General features: G+C 36.4%; 2 protein-coding genes across 3 annotated transcripts in view; one reads left to right on the plus strand and one right to left on the minus strand.

The window, feature by feature from the left end:
• Positions 1–516: 516 nt before the first annotated feature.
• Positions 517–8,965, plus strand: LOC577784. 2 transcript variants are annotated; one of them, XM_011681535.2, is made up of 5 exons: positions 517–784; positions 3,031–3,253; positions 4,592–4,672; positions 5,763–5,978; positions 7,108–8,965. In XM_011681535.2, the coding sequence occupies exons 2-5, from the start codon at positions 3,068–3,070 to the stop codon at positions 7,171–7,173; spliced, it is 549 nt and encodes a 182-aa protein (XP_011679837.1). In that variant the 5' UTR covers positions 517–784; positions 3,031–3,067; the 3' UTR covers positions 7,174–8,965. The 2 variants fall into 2 exon arrangements, with proteins under 2 accessions (XP_011679837.1, XP_799401.1); XM_794308.5 differs by having other exon boundaries at positions 518–784; positions 3,040–3,253; positions 7,108–7,972.
• A 1,945-nt stretch (positions 8,966–10,910) lies between these two features.
• The window catches only part of LOC589127, a 16,428-nt gene continuing 6,525 nt past the window's right edge, over positions 10,911–20,813 (minus strand). Inside the window, exons 3-6 of the mRNA XM_030995110.1 lie at positions 18,178–18,261; positions 15,451–15,699; positions 14,276–14,349; positions 10,911–13,093 (exon numbers count right to left, since the gene is read on the minus strand). Of these exons, the coding sequence (XP_030850970.1) occupies positions 14,278–14,349; positions 15,451–15,699; positions 18,178–18,261 (405 nt within the window). The 3' untranslated portion in view covers positions 10,911–13,093; positions 14,276–14,277. The remainder of the gene's footprint in view (positions 13,094–14,275; positions 14,350–15,450; positions 15,700–18,177; positions 18,262–20,813) is intronic.

Consider the following 20,813-nt stretch of genomic DNA (forward strand, 5'->3'; position numbering starts at 1 on the left):
TGAGGCTATATACACCAATTCGTATGCACTGCATAATCAATCTTTCCAATAATTATTGATAAAAGACATTTTCTTTCTCAATGTTTGTTTGATTTTATTTCTGCGTTCAAAAAGATACAAATTCAAATTCAAAGTACAAATATTCGAGCAATAACAAAATAATGCAGTGAATAAAATGTTTACAAAAGAAATTAACTAGAAAATTATGTACAATTATATCATACAATAAACATGTACAAAGCACACAAATAAAATAAGAAATATACAGTAAATGTATTGACTGCTCGACGAGAACTCCACTTTATCTTTAACCGAACGTCCCATCTTGACCAACAAAAGACATTTCGATCTGGTTCGCGCATTTTAACAAAAGCCTCAAAGAAAGGGCGTCAACTAATCTCTCAGCTCGAGTAACGTTTTCATTCTTTACACTAATCTCGACTCTCGTAAGAATGTATAGATAAATACGATGGTGTCTTGCGGCGTCTTCGTATACTTTCGTTATCTATCATATACACAATCGTACACACCACACACACACAGAGACACAACACTCACACACGTACGCACAGGAGCTATTTACTTAGTACTACGTAAGAAAGCCATCTGGAAATGGTGTATGGATGAAAGCGAAGTTTGTGGAGAAACTTTCCAGATTTCATTTCGTTTCTATTAATGTCTGCATTGTCTGAAGGCGTAGCCGGCTGACCAAAGGAAAATATTCGGAAATACTCCAACAGAAAAGACTTTCATCGCCGTGGAACCTATCTTCTTGACATATTTGGTAAGACATTGAATTTCTTAATTTTAATACGTACACTGCTCGCCTATATGATGTCATGGTGTGTTGCAATGCAGCACACTCCGTTATACCTTTTTCTTTTGGAAATCACATTTCATCTTTTTTTTCTCAATAACGGTTAATAAACCTACATGTATTCAAGAACGTACATTACACTGTACATACAATGTGTAGCCGCTGACCTCCGGCAGAAGTGGAGGAGGAGGAGAAGAAGAATGTTGAAGAACTAGGGGACAAAGGAGGAGAAGAAGGGGTTAAATAGGAGGATCAGATATATTAGATCTTCCACAGCACTGTACATATATATCTGAACAACCTCAAAGTACGAAGATACACCAACAACAACAACAACACAGCTGCATACCCTTATCCTTTATTTTATACGCAACCTTCACACAACCCGTCAAAATCTACTTAACGACCTATAGAAAGCCATTTATGTAACTTCGGCAGACTCACAGTGCCGACGATCTCCGACCTGAGCGGAGGAAGGATACAAGAGAGAGAGGTACGTGGCCTGTACTTCAACAGAAGAAGGAGTAGAAAGAGCTGAAGAAAAAGAGAATTCAGAAGAATGAACAAATACAGTACGAGAATACACCCGACGGTGGCCTGTACTTATAGCGAAGAAGAAGAAGAAGAAGAAGAAGAAGAAGAAAAAGAAGAATGATAAAAATAAAAAAGGGAATAAAGAGAAACTAGATCAAGGAGAAGAAGAAGAGAAATCAAGAAGAAGAAAAAGAGTCCCTCCGAATTTTTTGAAGATGATAGAAGGCATTATTCACATTTATTTAGAGTAGGAAAGACAAACAAATCAAAAGGGTTTCTCTTATGGAAGACTAGGTGGTATAAAAATACTTGACATACCAGGCAATTGTTCAGCTTCCGACTGATTAATGGCTGGGTAGATTTTTTTCAATGGGATTTATGGAGCGTGGAAAACATTATTTTCGTATTGGTTCAACTTGTTGGGAGGCATCAATTTACTATGGTACTGCTCGTATTACTCTTATGATATTCTAGTTCAAAAGAAAATTCAATTATTTTAACATAGAAATTGGCATGGGAAATGATTAGATACTGCACTTAACAGTGAACGATGTTTGTATATAGCCAATGAATCGGTGAAAGTTTCAGATCAGATTATTCGGCACAACAAACATGAAGTATATGATAATCAGTTATTCTGTTATAAAGGCAGGTATGAGTCTATTTAGGGAACCTTTTTTTTTTATGAGAGATGGCTTTCGGGCAACAGGTAGGCTTAATCAATCATAATGATATACATGAGTATCATACAAGGCAAATAGACAGTGGATGTTTACGTGTGCCTAGATTTCACACTGATTGTTATAAGTGTAGCCCAATTGTTTCTTCCATATATTTGAATGGAATAAGCTAGATAATTCGTTGAGAAAGGCTTCCTCTGTCAATTCATTTAAGAGATTGTTTAAACAAAGTTGTAATTTGTGAATGGCTCAGCCGAACATACACTACGTGCATGTTTTGTAATATCAACATGACTTATTCACATAATTGCGACTTGATCAATATTTTCCTATTGACATTACTGTTTACTAGGTTAATGATGTATGCTTGTTTTGCATACAAGTATTATTTTTTTAACTGTTCTGTATAAACGTTATAAACGATGTAAATATGTTCATGTTTATTCAGGGCCCCATGGAAGACCACTACTTGTTGGTGAATGGGCTACCCTGTCAAAAGATTAGAAATATTATAATAAATAAATAAATAAATAAAATCGCAGGTGCGCTCTAAACGAAAAAGCAATGCTCTGTTTGACATTGCAAGACTTAAATGAGCGATACCACTTGTATGGGTCAATAGTTAAACTGAAGAATTTATAGATGATTATAGTAGACAAGAAATTGAAAGCAAAGTTCCTTATCTGTTCGTTGCAAATAAAGTAAAAAATGTTACTGATTTGAGTAGCAATCGTTTCTATTAACTCATTCTAAGAACAAAGAACATCTTAAGTAACCTTTAGGGTGGAACTTTGGAAGGGGACACAATTTTTCTTTTGTGCATACCTGATGAATGTTACATCGGTTACAATGAGGTTATATCTGGTACAAATTTTGGAAAGGAATTTTGCATCTACCTTCTTCTCCTTCTTATTCTTCTTCCTCGGGTGTCATAGCAAGTAGGTCCATGGTCATAGCACGCAGGAATGTCATCTCTTTTTTCTCTTTTGCCTTTAAAAAAAAAATCAGAAATCACCACACGAGTATATTCACCACTATGGGGATTCGACGACAGTTCATAGGCTTCACTGGGGCCGTACAGGTCCTTCTGACCCTCGTGATGTTTGCCATGGGTGCAACGCTTTCAGACATAGCCATCGTGCAGGGGGTTGTCCAGGGTTCTGCAGATGACAGCAGTATCGACAGCATGGCCATTGGAGTTCCTCTCTGGGGAGGGATAGTGGTAAGTACTACCTTCTTCTTATTAGTTGATCCCTCCGCTATTTTGGAGATTCCTGGAGTCCAAATGAAGTAAATGCGTACATCCAACAGGTTAGGAGCTTTGGATAGCATTAGAACGAAAGGCATACATTTTGTATAGAAGAGCGATCATAGTAGAATAAGGCTATTTTGTATTTCGGAAGGGTGGCATGGATGAAAGGGTAACGGAGTAGGAGGGGTAAATAGCTGTGGGTCATTATAATCATACAGGTTTAAACACCAAGCTAGACGATAGTGGGTTGTCCATCTGGTAAGGGACGGGTGGTGGCAACAATATGGTTATATACCGGTGTGGCAATTCTACAATCAGTCCAGGATTCTCCAGAAGACAGTATAGATCATCAGCATGCCCATTGTAGTTCCTCTCTGGGAGGGATAGTGGTCAGTAGTACCCTTCTACGTGTAGTCGGTTGACCATCGGTCAATGGACGGTAGTGTCACGTGTGGTATTTTTCAGCAGGGTCAATCTACTACCTAGGTTTCTTTAGATAAAAGCATTAACAACATGGCCATTGGTGTTCTGCCGAGGGGAGGGATAGTGGTACATGAAAACACTATCTTAGGTGTGGGTGTTGTCACGGTCATTAGTTGTGAACACTGTCAAACAGTTACTAGAGTCGCTGACCTAGTCATTTTGCAGTTTCTCGCCCAAGAATCTCCGAAAAACAGTATCTACAGCATGTCCTCGACATGGAAGGTCCGACCCCACTCAACGCTCTCTAGATAATTACGAATGTGATAACTACACGTGTAAAGGTGTACGGCCTCTTATAATTTCCGATGCTTCACCGAAATTTGGTTTATAAAAACTCCTTTTGGTTCTTTTTTAATATCTTTTTTTACAAAGAAATTTTGCATCCAATCATTTTTGAGCAAGAACAAAACAATAGATTTGAACAAAGTATATGTCGTGATATAACGGTAAATCAAACACTGTTACATTAGTTGGACATGATTGTCTCTATGCATCTAGTAATACAACAAATGTATTACGTTTGATAGAAAGAACCTGCTCAACTTCATAAAAAACGTGTTTACGCATCTTCTTAAAGCCCAACTGTCCTACTTGTAGCTACTTGCTCCCTCCATATAGACAAAATTTCCCAATCGGTGCCTGTTGGTCCCCCATGATCCTCTTTTTCTGATGTTAGTTGAGAGCTGAGTTAATGAGATAGCTACCTGTCAATGATCTCGCTGTGTGGTCTAATCCCTTCTGGCTCAGTAGTATTGACGGTCTTTAAAAGAACTGAAAGATAGCCGTTTCGTATTGATTCTACAAGTGTTGGTTTCTTTCCTTTAGATTCTGATGTGCGGGGCAGGAAACATCGTGGAAGCCTTTACTGCAAGATCTAGCCGCAAGCGAAAAAACGACCTTTTGCCGGTAAGTTTGTCATTTAAAAAATAGCTTCAATGTCTTTTAAAACTAATACAGTCACACCTGTCTATAGCGACCACCCAAGAGTAAAACAAAATTGTTTTTGTAGACAGTTTCCTTTAGTACATGTTTCAATGGGAATCCATTTTCAAGGAAATAAAAAAATGTGGTGTTTGTAGAAAGGTGGTCATTAAAGCAGGTTTGACTACAGTATTATTATTATTACTATTATCATTATACTATCATTATTATTACTATTATTATTGTTACTATTGTTATTATTATTATCAATTTGTTTACTTGACCAAGCATAAAAAGCACACGATTGTACAAAGCAATGGTAAGAGACACATACATTATCAGAAAATGAAAGAATAAAAGGAATGGGAGCAGCACGTGGGTCGTCAGGGTGCACACAAGTGAAATGCAACATTGTTGCCCGGAGGCATATGCCCCCGCACTCACTGCCAGTACAATCTCTACATTGAGTATTGCGCATCAGTAAGCATTTCTGAAAAGAAGAACATTGCAAGTTTAAATACGCACCGGGCTTACATTCTAAAAAAAAGATTGATTTGATTAATACAACAAAATTAAAGCTGAGAATTCTCGGGGGGGGGGGGGGGAGCTCATGTTGAACAAATTCTGATTTTAGGTGATTTATTTGTATACCTCAAGATTCCCAGTCAAATAAACGAACAAATACACGAAGCGTGAAAAGCGTTGTCATAATATTTAAGAGCCTTATATAGGGTCTAAAGTTGCGGCTGGAGAGTTAGCCTAGGTGGCACATTTCTTCTGCTGTGTTTTTAACTAAGGTGATATCAGACAAAGTTTAATGGGCCTGTTTCATAAAAACTTGTAATCATTACCAAATCTTCTTTCAGTCAATCCAATCCAATCTAATGCCACGATTTCAGTAGCTTATAACAATTACCGTAGTTCTATGAAAGTTCTATGAAACGAGTCCAAGGTAGATAGATTATAATCGGGAGCACCAGGAGTGTCAAGTCTAACAGATATGAACACTATACAAGAACCCAATATTATTATGATTATAATTAATTAATGTCATTTCGCTTCATGCAACCTGCAGTGCTCGATCGGTGCTTTCTTGGCCAACCTTATCGCTTTCGTCGTATCCGGCATCATCATCGGGATCTTCTCCTGGTCCATCTACGAGGTCGCTTCGACGTTCATCATCGCCGTCTCCACCGTGCTCCTATCAGCTAGTATTATCTTCCTCATGTCAATGTTAGCTATGTTCGTTGACTGCATGACTGTCTGCCTCAGTACTGGCCCATCACAACCCGTGAGTACTTGTTAAAGCCCCACTGCATTACTTATAGCTACTTGGGCCCTCTATATATAGCAAACAATGCCTAATCGGTGCCTGTTGGTCCCCATGACCCCCTGTTTCTTATGTTAATTGAGAGCTGATTTGATGAGATAGCCTCCTGTCATTGATCTTGCAGGGAGCTCTAATCCCCATGGCCAAACTAGTGCAGACGGGCTTTGAAAGACTGTTCTTTTATTGTTTTTATTGATGTCACTATGATATTTCCATTGCTGTTCTTTCGAGTGTAATTTTTCGTCCTCTTCTCATCATTCTACTTCATCGTCATCATCATAATCATCATCATAATCATCATCATCATCATCATTATTTTTTATCATGTTTATTGATATTATTATCGTTATCATTCTAATGAGGATGATGATGATGTTATTCTTTTATTGATCATCATCATCACCATCATAATCATCATCAGATCACCACCATCATCATCATTACCGCCATCATCGTCATCACAAATCATCATCATCACCTTCAAATCATCTTCTTCTTCCCCATCACCACTTTGGGCAAGCTATTTTGTTCGACCACATGACGTAATTATAAGATTTTTTGTACACATGTTATACTAATCATTATTATCATGTAACGGCCGCAACCAAGATAGAATTCACTCCATGACGCCCCTCACTCTATTTCAAGCATGATGTTAGGAATGTCTTTAAACTCCTGGGGGCGTTTCACAAACACTAAGATCAATTTTAAGTTGGACTTAACTATGGCAGACTGTTCATGCCACTGTTTACTCTCACCATTTACTTGTATTGGTCTATCATGGTCACGAATCTACAGAATTTACATTTTTTGATAATTCATTATTGAAGGTAAAAATATTATCTAAAGATCACATTGATAAGAGCAAACAGTGGCATGAACGGCTTGTCATAGTTAAGTCCAACTTAAAGTCGATCTTAGTCTTTGTGAAACACTCCCCTGATGTCATTTGATTACTAAAAGTAATATGTTACTTATTTGATTGAATTTTAGATACTCACATTGATCAATTTTTACCGAATTAAGAATAACGAACTTGTACTGTACTTTATTTTGTTTTTCTGTTTATTTTGTTTTTTTCTCTTTTCAGCGACCATACATTGTCGACTACGATCACGGTCCACCACGCGGCCCCGTACACGTATACAAGGCATGATGGGGTTGTTTCAACTTTAACCCGTTGGCTTCTGAATTATCTCATTACCGTAGACCTAATACTGGGACCAGTCGACTCTCGTATACAAAGGGTTAATAAAGGAAGCCTTGAAACTGATCGGGAACCCCCCCCCCCCCACGAAATCAACTCAAGGCCTATCGTAACATTTCTAAATATGACGCACATTACTATTGAAAATGCCTTTAGCTTGATTATTTGAAAGTATTTGTGATTGTATTTTGGGGGAAATGCTACATGCATATTCAGGCAGGCTTATACCTGTGATGTAACTCAATAACAAAGAATAGGACAAAAATGAGGGAAAACCCTCTCCGCATTGCAACAAAGTATACATTCTAAACTTTATTACAATTATGTGCAACTTCTTTTCTTTCCTGTAGGTAGTAAAAAGGCAAGTATAAGAAGTGCGAGTATAGGGGGCTTAAAGAAACCGATATCTTTGAATTGCCTTAATCGAAATATATCGTTGCATGTCCTCTGCAAATACTCTATAAATAATTAATCCAGTGAACTAACACGACTATATTATGATTTTGTTCAGCGAGGCTGAGATTTTGGAATAATACTAATATGCAGTCATTAAAAAAAAAATCGTTTCCTTACGTTGATAAAAGATAAACGTTTTCGGTTGTAGACCCCCCCCCCCCTCATAACCAGGTTATAGCGTGTTATTTCTGCTTGACATTTTTAAAGCGGTTTTCAGATTAATTCTCTAATAAGAAGAATAAAATGTTTCACAAAATATCGATGTTACCATTATGGTTTTATAAACAAAATCGAATATTGTCTTACATATTATGCTGCAGATTTTCCCTGTCTTTGATGTATATTTTCTTTTGCATTCGTATTTTTTTATATATTTTGTTTGTTTTTACACAAAACTATGGAGAGCAATATTTTGTTTGATAGCGAGCATTTGTTGCCCCTCTCTCTTTTGTGATTATTTATATGGACCCAAAGAACGCAATACACAGTACATGAGATCTTCGCCCCATTTCACAAAAATTGTCATCAGTGACAAACGACAGTTTTTGTTATAAGCTAGTGAAATCCTTGCTTCTGATTGGTTATCAGCAGATTTGTCACTGATCTTAGTCATTTGTCATTGCAAAAAATCTTTGTAAAACAGGTCCCTACAATTTCAACAGGAGACAAGAGACAACAAGAAAAAATGACATAATCTCTCAGTGGTTTTCATTTATCAGGTAGAAGATCCAATGTCAATTAAAATGACACCAAGGTTATCAATGTGAATTCTAAGGCTATTTTTGTGAGGCGATGTCGTTTACAAAATTTGCTACTTTTACGACAACCGTTGTCACAATTCAAGCTGCGAGAAATTTGCACATGACGGCTTTCCATACTATCATCTGTGTTAACGAGAGCAGGGAACCGTTTCCCAAAGCCTCCTTCAATGACAAATGACAAAAATCAGTGACAAATCTGTTGATAACCAATCAGAAGCAAGGATTTCAGTAGCTTATAACAAAAACCTGTCACATGTCACTGATGACAAATTTGTGAAATGGGGCCCAAGAAATTGCGGTCTTTTGGGGGACACCCTGTATAATGTTTCTGCACTCCCTCTTACCTGCACATAATTAACCAAATATTACAGTTATTAATTAGTATAATCTCATTTTCTAACTCGTATAGGTCTTTACCTACTACTTTAATTATATCTCATCTTTCAACTTGATCTGATGACGTTCTTTGTTTATGATTTGTCATTATGTTATTAATCTATGTTTTCAATTCAATGTTTAATCTGGTTGAATAAAAAATAAATGTATTTTCTCCGGAAACCATTGATTCGTGATTCTAGTAAATATTACAACGCGTATAAGGTATGGTATTTCATGCTCTACTATGCAGTTTCTGTTACAAGGATGTTTTTTTTACAGAAAAATAACAAGCAAACAAACGACACACTATGCAAATTTTAAAATGTATATAGTCAATGGCGTTTTCACTGTTGCAGGAAAGGTCACTTGGGCTGCGTCTCACGAAACCGTCATAAGTACAAGTTCAGCGACATCCCATTGAAACGCGTGTTCAACTTAATACACGCATGTCAATGGGATGTCGCTGAACTTGTACTTATGACGGTTTCGTGAGACACAGCCCTGGTCACTAAAACAGTCAATACCAGGTTTCACTTTCAATACACACTTGTCACAAAAAGGGTCAGTATTTGAACGGAAAAACTCCATTGATATAATTGTGAATATTTTAGGTATGCCTACAAATACAGATTACACATAGTATTTTAATTATTTTTGACGGCCTTATTAAGAAAAAGGGATACTAAGGGGAAAACGCCGAAATATGAAACAGAATAAATACAAATGACATGTATGTACAAATAGCTAACTCTGAAAGATTACGGCAGATTTTTGGGAGTCACTTCGACCGTGCTCTCATTATTTCATTTCTTTCACAAAGTAATCGCATGACCAGAACCCAACTTTTGTTTACCTTTCCCCTCTCTGTGTCTGTCTCTCTGTCTGTCTGACTCTCTCTCTCTCTCTCTCTCTCTCTGTATGTTTTTCACTCTCTCTCTCTGTGTGTCTCTCCCTCTCTCTGTCTGTATGTCTGACTCTGTCTCTCTCTCCCTCTCTCTGTCTCTCTCTCTCTCTCTCTCTCTCTGTATGTCTGACTCTCTCCCTCTCTCTCTCTCTCTGTATGTTTGTCTCTCTCTCTCTCTGTCTCCCTCCATCTCTCTCTCTCTCTCTCTCTCTCTCTCTCTCTATATATATATATATATATATCTGTCTGTATGTCTGACTCTCTCCCTCTCTCTCTCTGTCTGTCTGTCTGTACGACTGACTTTCTCTCTCTCTCCGTGTCTCTCTCTGACTGTCTATCTCTCTCTCTCCCTATATGCCTGACTCTCTCTCTCTCTCTCTCTCTGTCTCTGTACGACTGACTTTCTGTCTCTCCGTATCTCTCTTTATGTCTCTCTCTCTCTCCCCTCCGCTCTCTCTCATATCGCCATTCACACATCCAAGCCCAGCCGAGAATGACAATACATTAATACAAAAGTCTTTTTTTTCTGACTTAGATTTTTCTTTTAATTGGAATAACATACGCCGTAACCTGATACCTTAAAAACTAATATAATATATATGAAAGACGTGCTGGGGGTGTTTCACAAAGATTTTAAGTCGAACTTAACTCTATGTTGGACTTAAATATTATGGCGAGCCATTTGTAGCCTAATAATGAAATACATTCAAAAGCAAAATTCAAGTATTTAAGACGTTTCATAAATTCCACATCAAGAACATGAAATCTCCGAAGATGATAGCAAATATGAATGATTTGAATCACCATTTGTATGCATTTTAAAATAATTTTTACAAAATATTTTCAATGCTGCTAAAGGCTTTCCATAATTGTTAAGTCCAACTTAGAGATAAGTTCAACTCAGGATCTATGTGAAACACCCCCCTGATTGCATACATTCTGGTTTGTATATTATTCTTTCTTTAACATCAGTGGAAGAGCAGTCGTCTCGTACACACTAGGTTCGGGGGTCGAAACAAAGTTGATGCACTAAGTGTCATTTGATAAAGCATTAATCCTTATTACCACGTCCCTCGGAGAGGCCCGGGACTTTAAACCGTCGGTCCCCTGGTTGCTCAAAATCATACAATTTAAAATCCACACACTGCTTCCTAAGAAGTCAGGAAAAACAAAGTATCATGCAATTACATTTTGTATACATTTTATTATAAATGCATCTCGCATTTCGATGTTATAGCATAATCTTGTTTTTTTCTTCGTCTGGCTTTTAGATGTTTTTAAAAATTTGTAATGAAATACGCCGTAACGTGAAACGTTAAAATAATAATGTGAAATACGTCTGATTTCAGACGTCTTTGTAGATAGGCCTACATTATTGTTTCATTTTTTCAGTGGTAGAGGAATGGTCTCTTAATCAGAGGGTCCCAGGATCAAAACCCAGTCGATGTGCCAGTGCCCTTTGGTTAAGGAGTTTATTCTCGTTACCAAGTCTCCTGTATATGACTTGACCTATTTAAATCTATTTCATTGAAAAAGATGTACACAAATTGACAAAAAACTAAAAACCAAATCACCATAACTGAGTTGCATAAACAATACATAAACAAATTCAATGTACAACACCTTACATATCAGCAACATTGAATTGCAATACGCACAAAAATCGTGGAAATTTATATTTAAATACTTTTAAGTATTCTACAAGAGGGATTGTTGATAATGAAGTAGAAAGATGTATTTTGTCGAGATAGAATTCAACATAATTCCGGAGAAATGGGTTATTGACAATGAAGAGATACGGGTATAGCTGTATATAAAGAATAATGAAGGGAGAGGGAGAGAATGAGACTTTGGATGTGTGAGAGAGAGAGAGAGAGAGAGAGAGAGAGAGAGAGAGAGAGAGAGGAGAGAGGGACACACACACACCACATACAGAGACAAACAGACGGAGAGATAGAGGGGGAAACATGCGTACGGAGAGAAGAAGGGTTAGTATGTGGGTATGTTGCCATGTGAAAGAAAGGGAGAGAGAGAGTGTGTTTGTTTGTGAGAGAGTGTGTTTGTTTGTGAGAAAGAGTTTGTGTGTGTGTGTGTGTGAGAGAGAGAGAGAGAGATTAAAAATAAAATGAAATGGAAGTACACTAGTACGTTTGAGAAAATTCAACGTACAAAAAAACAATTACAGTACAAAACTATCAAACAATATACTGTTTGATTTCATACACGTAGAAGAAGAAATATTCATATAGTACTGATATAACATACCCATTTTCTCTAAATAGACTAAAAACATGAAATAAAACAATTGTACTGAGGGCTATACAAAGTATTATCAAACTTCTTTCTCTATGATATTTATACAAACCCATTATTATTAATACCCTGTATCTAACTGTGAAATATAGGAACTCAACTGGAAATTTACTGTTGCCCATAAAGTTGGAGGAAAATATTCTTACATCTTTTTTATGAAATGATTGTCTCAATAATATGATATGTTATTGACATGTGAATTTATCATTCCCTCAGGTGCTTTATTGATCAATAAAGTTCTGAGAAAATGTAAACTTTATCTATTTAGAATAAATCATAATGTTGTCACAATCATTTCATGCAACGAAATAAGAAATAATTATTCCAACTTAATGGTAAACTGTGCAGTTTCACTATTTCAAGCTTAAAAAACTAATATTTAGAAAAAAAGGAAGACATGGTCATTTGACAAACCGAACAGAGCACCTTGATCAAAACATCAATGTAGAAATGTTATGATAGTGAACTAGATCAAGATTTTTCTTAAATCTGTTATTAATTTAATCCTAAATTAAAAATATTGGTCATATTAAATCACCATTTTAAAGAATAAGGCTAAACCCAACACTATAATGTTTAGCAAAGCATTTTAAAGCTGATCTTCCGTTAGTCCTCGGCCCTATAAGCTTGTGATTTGACAATTAAATTTTAAGAGTGTACTTAAACTAAATGCTATTATATCATAGACTTCCACTCAAGTCGCTGTAGGAAAAACGATTTATTATCACTAGTATCATGATCGAGAATATAGCATCAATTTTGTTTGTGCCTATCTTGTTCCAAAATCGAAATGATTAAAAAGTCACTAGATCTCGCTTGTATTATTATTATTGATGTTATAGTTATTAATGTTGTTATTGGATTAATTTAAAAGTCGTAGATCCTTCAAATATGATGATGAACGCCATTTATTCGGTCTAGAATTTTACCCCGGTCGTTGTACGAAGATTTTGTTACACTACTTTTACTATTTTTACTTGTAATTCCATCAGATCTCACTTGTTTTGGTCAGTCTAAATTAATCGCACTAAGGATGCGCTCCTTCCGGTTGTGAGTCCTGAAAAGATGAGATTGAAAAAATAGACAATGATAATGATAATTATAATGATAATAACATTGGGTACTTGTACAGAGCTCATATATGTCTGATGTGACACTTCTGGCGCTCCACGACCCCCCCCCCCCCCCCCGGCTTTAGCATGGCTACCATTATGACGCTCGAGGCATTTCAAGGAATTGATTCCTGCCAGGTACCCATTAACCTCACCTTGGTCGAGTGTGGCAAATGCAGAATAATTTAGATTCACAATGACTTCGCATTAACTAAGCACGGCTCATCGCCTCAGCTATTTTGGCGAGTCGATCGGGCCCACATATTAGGTCGTCATTGTAACTGCGGCATATCTGACACTTAATGACCCGTAATTTGGAGGGGTGCATGGAACAGGTTATAATTCGTGCTGGACTGTTTATCCTGCAGAAGATTGATTGTTTGAACCAGTGAAATAAATAAAAACTCACAAAAACTTGCTGGAAATCATCTTCAATAAAAATCACAACTGTAATTTGCACATAGTGACCTGTGTGTTGAGCACATGGTGTCGGGGTTACTTGACTTGATTTCCTAATCTCTCTATGCTCATTACTCAGTCCATATACATTGTCTACCAAAGTTGTTTGGCACATGCCATTTATGTGTAATATTGAACGTTCAGTGTAAGTTTTTCTTGGATTCTGTGAGAATTTATTTTCTATCATTACCAGAATTCCAGAACTCAAGCGCATCTTTAAAGCCTGTATGCACTAGTTTGGCCAGGAGGGATTATACCTCCCTGCGTGGACACTGGCAGGTGGATATCACATCAAATCAGCTCTCAATTAACATAAGAACAAGTTAGTGTGCCATAGGGGATCAATGGGTATGGCTTAGGCATTGTTGGATATATAGAGGGCGCAAGTAGCTACAAGTAGTGCAGTCCCGCTTTAAGGTTGGATTTCTGTGGTGTGTGTGTGTGTGTATTGGGTTATTACAGACGTGTATCAATCAGTTATGATTATTTACGTCTGGGGACCGACCTTTAAACGTCACCATCCGAAAGACGTGAATCAGTTTCGAGCCTGCGTCCTCGGTTGAATCAGTTTGTAACTTCCATTGTTAGCTGGATTACAGGCGCACGCCACGCCTAGTTATCATTATTATTAGTATCACTTACTATTATACTTATATGAGAGTACTTACATTTATGGTTTGTACAGTGCGGGGACCATCCTCGGTTGGTAGTCATAGTACATCGGCTGTTGCATCATTTGTCGCTAAAAACCGTCATGAAATACAAAACAAAACACAACAAAATAAATACTGGAAAGATGATCTCAGAAAACCCTTGAACTATTATGTATATTCAAACGTTTTCACATTGTTTTTATTTTACCATTGAATATTATTTTTCTAATGAGAAGAAGTCTCCTTTTTCGGTCTATGAGTGTCTTTCCGTCCGTTCACGACGGATGTAGCATCTTAGGATATTATCCTCAAAGCAATGTTTTATTTTCTTTCAGACAGTTTTATGCATATTCAATAAGATATTGTAGGTCAATCTTCCACGTTGTGCTTTTGACACGTTTAAATCTGGAGTACATTATTAAGAATAGCTGCATTTTAATTATTTCAAGTTACATTATGTATTAAATGAACACCCTCTAAATAAATATACACCAAGGCCGGCTTTCACAAAACTTGTCGTCAGTAAAAAAAAAAAAAAAATGACGGTTTTTGTTATAAGCTAATGAAATCCTTGCTTCTGATTGGTTATCAGCATATTAGTCACTGATTGTTGTCAATTGTCATTGACAAAAGGCTTTGTGAAACGGGTACCAGTTCGCAAACTTTGCTCAACAACTGACAAATATAAAGTAACTATTCCCAAATACAGATTTTCATCTACCCCACCAAAACGATTTAAAGTTAAGTTACTGGTTTGAAAACGTGGAAAAAAAAACCTTTTCCGTCAGAAGATTAATCTGTCTTCACACTTTCAAGAGATCCCTAATTTGAACCAGACTTCTTTCCTCAATGATTTACGTAGCATTTGTTGTATATCGTGTGTCTCTTCGAGTTCAGGAACGTTTGGTTTCTAGCAATCCTCAAAAGAACATATCATCGACTATACGGAAAGCAATTGTATTTATGTTTTGTTTCAATTCTGCTTGAGATGTCGCTTTTATGTTAAAAATTGTAGATTAAGGACCCCAAGAAAAAACAGTAGTATTCTATAAACACTGCTGAATTGGGCTTTCCACCGATTTTTGTCTATGTACATGTATAAATATTTCATTTTGTATAATATTTTAATCTGATTTAAAAACAACAACAACAACAATCGTACAGACAAACAAACAACTGAGCAAACTTACCTCGACTGGCGCACTTGGTCCGAAGAGGGAGCCAGAGCAGCAGTCGACAAACATGGCGATGAGAGCGAGGAAGAGGATGAAGACATTGGCCAAGATGATGGCGGTGTAGGTCTCGACGGCGTCCTGCTGCAAGATAATCAGTGTACCGGTGGTCGTGATCGCAGCCCATGCTCCCCAGGAGACGAACCCGATGCACAGACAGGCTACCATGACGGCGGTGAAGTTGCAGAAAACCACCGTGAATGAAAACTGGAACGAAGTATGAAGCAACAAATACAATAGTTATATTTATATAATATTGGATGGCTTTGAGTGTGATACAGGAATATATTGCTCGAGCTATGACAATATTGAAAGAGTCGAAGACGAGTCCAATATTGTAATAGCGAGAGCAATATATTCTTGTATCACACGAAAACAAAGCCATACAATATTATTACTATCATCTATATCAGGCTGACTAGCAAAATATCAAAGTTTGACTTACCTCGGTAAATATAGCATTTTTTGGGGGGATACCGATATAGATAGTTGAAGTTCTCGGATGACTGAGCAATACGAAAACAATATTGGTCAGTCATCCGGGTACTTGGCTAAAATAGTGACACAGATTTATTGTACCACTTTGAAGCCTTATATATAGAGATAATAATAAATAATATTCTGAGTTTATATTATTAATTTAATCCCCTCCCCAAAAAAGTGGAAAACAGGTATAATTTTTGTTAACGGCATACTCATCGCTAAATCATATACAGTGGGTTAAATCCATTTTAAAATGATACCTCATTTGTTATGTTTCCGTGAATTTCATGGAATGTACAGTAAATAAAATAATGGACAATTAAGGTCAAAAGTGAATAGTTCCAAAATGCACAGTACTGCTCTTGTTCGACTGTGCTTTCAAATTCCCCTTTCGCCTGGGCGTTTTAACAGTTGTTAACTTTTGCTTCAGAAAGTTGATGACTAAACTGTAGCAAATTGTGCCCAACATGTCATCTTAGTGTAAGAATTTCAATTTAAGATTCTTAAGAGTTCTGCTTTCATGGATGATCTGGGGGGCGTTTCATGAAACAATTAGTCGGTGGTTTTCACGACTAATATCATGTTCACCGACAATTCTTTTGTCACCGACTATTTTCCAGAACTGTGATTGGTCAAATTTAGTCAGCGCTGACTAAATTGTCAGTGAACATGATATTAGTCGGTGAAAACCACCGACTAATTGTTTCATGAAACGCCCCCCTGTTTGGAACAAAAGCTCCAGCTCTGTCATCTACAAAAACCACACTCTTCTACGTCAAGTATCATGCGAAGAATAAGAAACAGTTACACTGTCGCTCATAAAGGTGGAATATTTTTTTTTTATCCCAATTTATGGAATTATTTTTAAAATAATTTAAAAATAATAGATCTAGATAATAGGATACATTCTCAGATTTTATTGAATAATAATTTGCCAATGTGTGTTTTGCGTGACTGCTAAAGCATTTATATGCTACTATGCTTATCAACTAGGGGACCTATGCCCTTAAGTCATAAATGACAGTAATGAGGATTAATGCCCCACAAAAGGGCACTAATATAGCACATCGACACGGTGTTGATCCTGGGGCCTCACAGTAACGAGGCCATTGCTTTGTCACTGAACCATGACTGTACTCAGCGGGGGCTAGGGTAGGGGGCAGTTTCCATAAATTAAATAAAAAACAGAAAATGCAATAAATTTTTAATAATTTATTGCATTTTACCCCAGTCCCCAACATAAACAAATTCTCTGGACGGCCATGCATTATGGCTCAAGGCATGGGCACACAGAAGACTTTTTTATGTTGGAGACCGGGGTAGAATGCAATAAATTATTGAAAATTTATTGCATTTTCTGTGTTTTTTTTTAATTATGAAAACTGCCCCCTACCCTAGCCCCCGCTGCGTACAGTCATGGTTCAGTGACAAAGCAATGACCTCATAACTGTGAGGCCCCAGGATCAACACCGTGTCGATGTGCTATATTAGTGCCCTTTTGTGGGGCATTAATCCTCATTACTGTCATTTATGACTTAAGGGCATAGGTCCCCTAGTTGATAAACATAGTAGCATATACATGCTTTAGCAGTCACGCAAAACACACATTGGCAAATTATTATTCAATAAAATCTGAGAATGTATACTATTATCTATAACTAGTATTTTTAAATTCTTTTTAAAATAATTCCATAAATTGGGATTAAAAAAAATATTCCACCGTTATGAGCGACAGTGTACTATTAATTCAGTACGTGACGTACAAACGCTAATGAAATAGCGTAAGGTTACACGCCTAAAAATTAAACAACAACAACAACGGTTGATATTTCGAAAGTTTTTGCGACCGTGTTAGCAGCAAAATAAACTTGCACTGAAAATAAATCATGATCATATAAAATAAAGACATACAAATACAACTCAATACGGACAGTATGTTAAACAAACAGGAGGTAAAAACAATAATGCATATATAGTAACAGAATTAAAAAAAAAAATGATAGCTATACTTTTGGGAACTTACTTTACAAGTACTTTTTACCACATTTAAGTTTGCCCTTTTCTCATTTTCGAATGGTTAATTTGGTCTCTTTGATACTGTTTACATGTATAACATTTACATCAATTTGTATGATTGCACGTATTTAAAAAATAAGTATAATATTGTAATGATCTATTGTTTTTAAATGAAATATAAATTACCGGCAAGGTATCCTCTCGCTCTCGTTGCTGCTTCTTCTTCTTCTCAAAGACCTGCGTCAAGTTTGCACATCCAATCAGAACGAACTACAGAGGGCAGCAAAAACAGAAAAAGAAATATCTCAATTAAACACATTATGTGGTGCACAACTTTTTGAATAATTTTACACAGCCGTACACAACAAATTTACAGTGTATGCACTTGGAGAGCAAAATAATTATTATGTTTTATTTACTAATGTAAAGCCATTTGACCATGTATATGTATAGGCGCTATATAAATATCAATAATGTATGAGCAGTCTATGTATGCATGTAAGAACAGAGGCATTTCAATCAAACAAAGTTCATAATTAAAAGGTTTACAAAATAAAATAAATAGAACTAATTGGACGAAATTCGCAAAATTAAAGTATTTAGTATTAGATATGCAGAGTTAAGAAAAAAATCTCGGGAATGAAGAAAAGTATGAAATTGAATGACAAAATAGTGTTAAAATGAATGGGAAAGCCTATACTACCCCTTGGGCAATATTCTTAGTCGTGAACTAAAAGTTAGTGAGTAGTGAGGATGAGGATGGAGTCCACTGAGAGATAGTGGCCCGAATTCACAAAGGAGGTTTGTCGACAAACCTTGGTTTCGTACGTCATATGACGCGTTTTTACGCGTTTTTTTACAAACCTGGTTTGTAAAGAAAACAAGGAGGTTTGGCGAAACCAAAGGAGGTTTGTCGACAAACCTCCTTTGTGAATTCGGGCCAATAAGCTCATCATCACAAACAGCACATTATGTAAATAAAATTAAATTCGAAAGTTACATTAATCTTTTGGCTAAACAAATGTTTTAAATTACTAGATATCGAAGTCTCAAATCAATTTATAGATTTCAGCATATAGAACATGAAGTCCGGCATTCTAAAACAACTCCATCTGATAATATACGAGTGGTTTTTCATGGAGTGTAAATTCTACTCATTTTCAGGAAACACGTATTGTTTTGAGGTTTGACATCCATTCAACATGTTAAAACATGAGTCATAATGTAATAAATCGGATTTTCTAAAAAGGTTCGGATCTTTGCTAACAATACATTATCATAATGCGTCACGTGGTGTACAAACATGCATACCGGTAGTACAGATCCCAAAACTTCATTCACTAACGTATACTCAAAGCAGTTGGGCGTATATCCCGGAGACGTCATTGAATTAAGTTTGGTTCAGAGGAGAATAAAACAAAACTCTTCTGAATAATACAGTGCAAATAAAATACGTCACACGGTCTCGTGCCTACGTCAGAGAGCAAAAAGATCTGTTTTCAAAGTTTTACTTTACCGACCAGGGGGGTGTTTCACAAAGATCCTAAGTAGAACTTAACACTAAGATGGACTTAAAAAATATGGAAAGCCATTAGCATCTTTGAAAATATTTTGTAAAAGTTATTTTGAAAGGCATAAAATGTTGATTCAAATCATTTATATTTTCTATCATCAAGGAGACTTCATGTTCTGGATGTAGAATTCATAAAAAGTCTAAAATACTTGAATTTCTGCTTTTGAATAGATTTCATTTTAAGGCTCCAATGGCTGTCCATAATTTTTAAGTCCAACTTAGTGTTAAGTTCTATATACTTAGGATCTTTGTGAAACACCCTCCAGGTTGTGTTCCGGTGAAGTTAAAATAGTTTGTGAGATTCTTAATTCGTTTTATGTCACTTTGGAAGGATTGCTCTTCAATGCTCTCATACTTCAAATATGGCAAAATTGTTTGGACCCATTTACTGTTAAAGGCCAACTGTACTACTTGTAGTTACATGTACTTGCTCCCTCTATATAACAAACAATGCCTAATCGGTGACCAATGGTCCCCCGTGATCCTCTTTTTCTTATGTTAATTGAGAGCTGATTTGAAGAGATAATTACATGTCCAGTGACCTTGCAGTGTGGTGTGGTCTAATCCTTCCTGTACACTAGTACAGATGGGCTTTAAAGTTATTACGCTCAAGAGTATAAACACAGCGTTATTTTGGAAGGCTTTCACAGTGTTTGGATAATAGTTCATGATGAGTTTACACAGGGCTTTAAATTGCCCACAAGGTGTAATACAGTGTAAACACACCATGACCACAGTTAGACAGGGAGTACGCGCAATAGCGGATGCACTGTGTGGACACTCTATGGTGAGAGTAAGATTTACATTAATTACTTTATACAACAGTGAACGAAATATGAATGCGTTCACATTTCACACTTCCCAGTGTTCAATTAAAATAGATACACAGTATTTGCAATGTTTCTTAATTGTAATATTATATCTTATATTTGGACACGTACACCACAGAATAAACAAAGAGCACTTCCAGTGTTTACCTTATTCATACACATTTTAAGGGTGTAATGCACGGTGTTCATTATGTTTAAACACGGCGAAATACCAAAGCCACCGTTTTCAATACCATACTGAATCTTTGGAACACCTCAACATCGCGAAATAACGATTTTTGACAGCATCACTATACACCATAGATATATTTATATACACCGTACGTACAATAAGAATACATGGCACAATAAAGCCATGCATTTCAATATTCGTTTTGTACTGTGTGTATCTGTATATCTTGCCTTCAATTTTGCCATGA

This window comes from Strongylocentrotus purpuratus, unplaced genomic scaffold (genome assembly GCF_000002235.5).
Source record: "Strongylocentrotus purpuratus isolate Spur 01 unplaced genomic scaffold, Spur_5.0 spur5_contig_852, whole genome shotgun sequence".
Taxonomy (NCBI): Eukaryota; Metazoa; Echinodermata; class Echinoidea; order Camarodonta; family Strongylocentrotidae; genus Strongylocentrotus; species Strongylocentrotus purpuratus.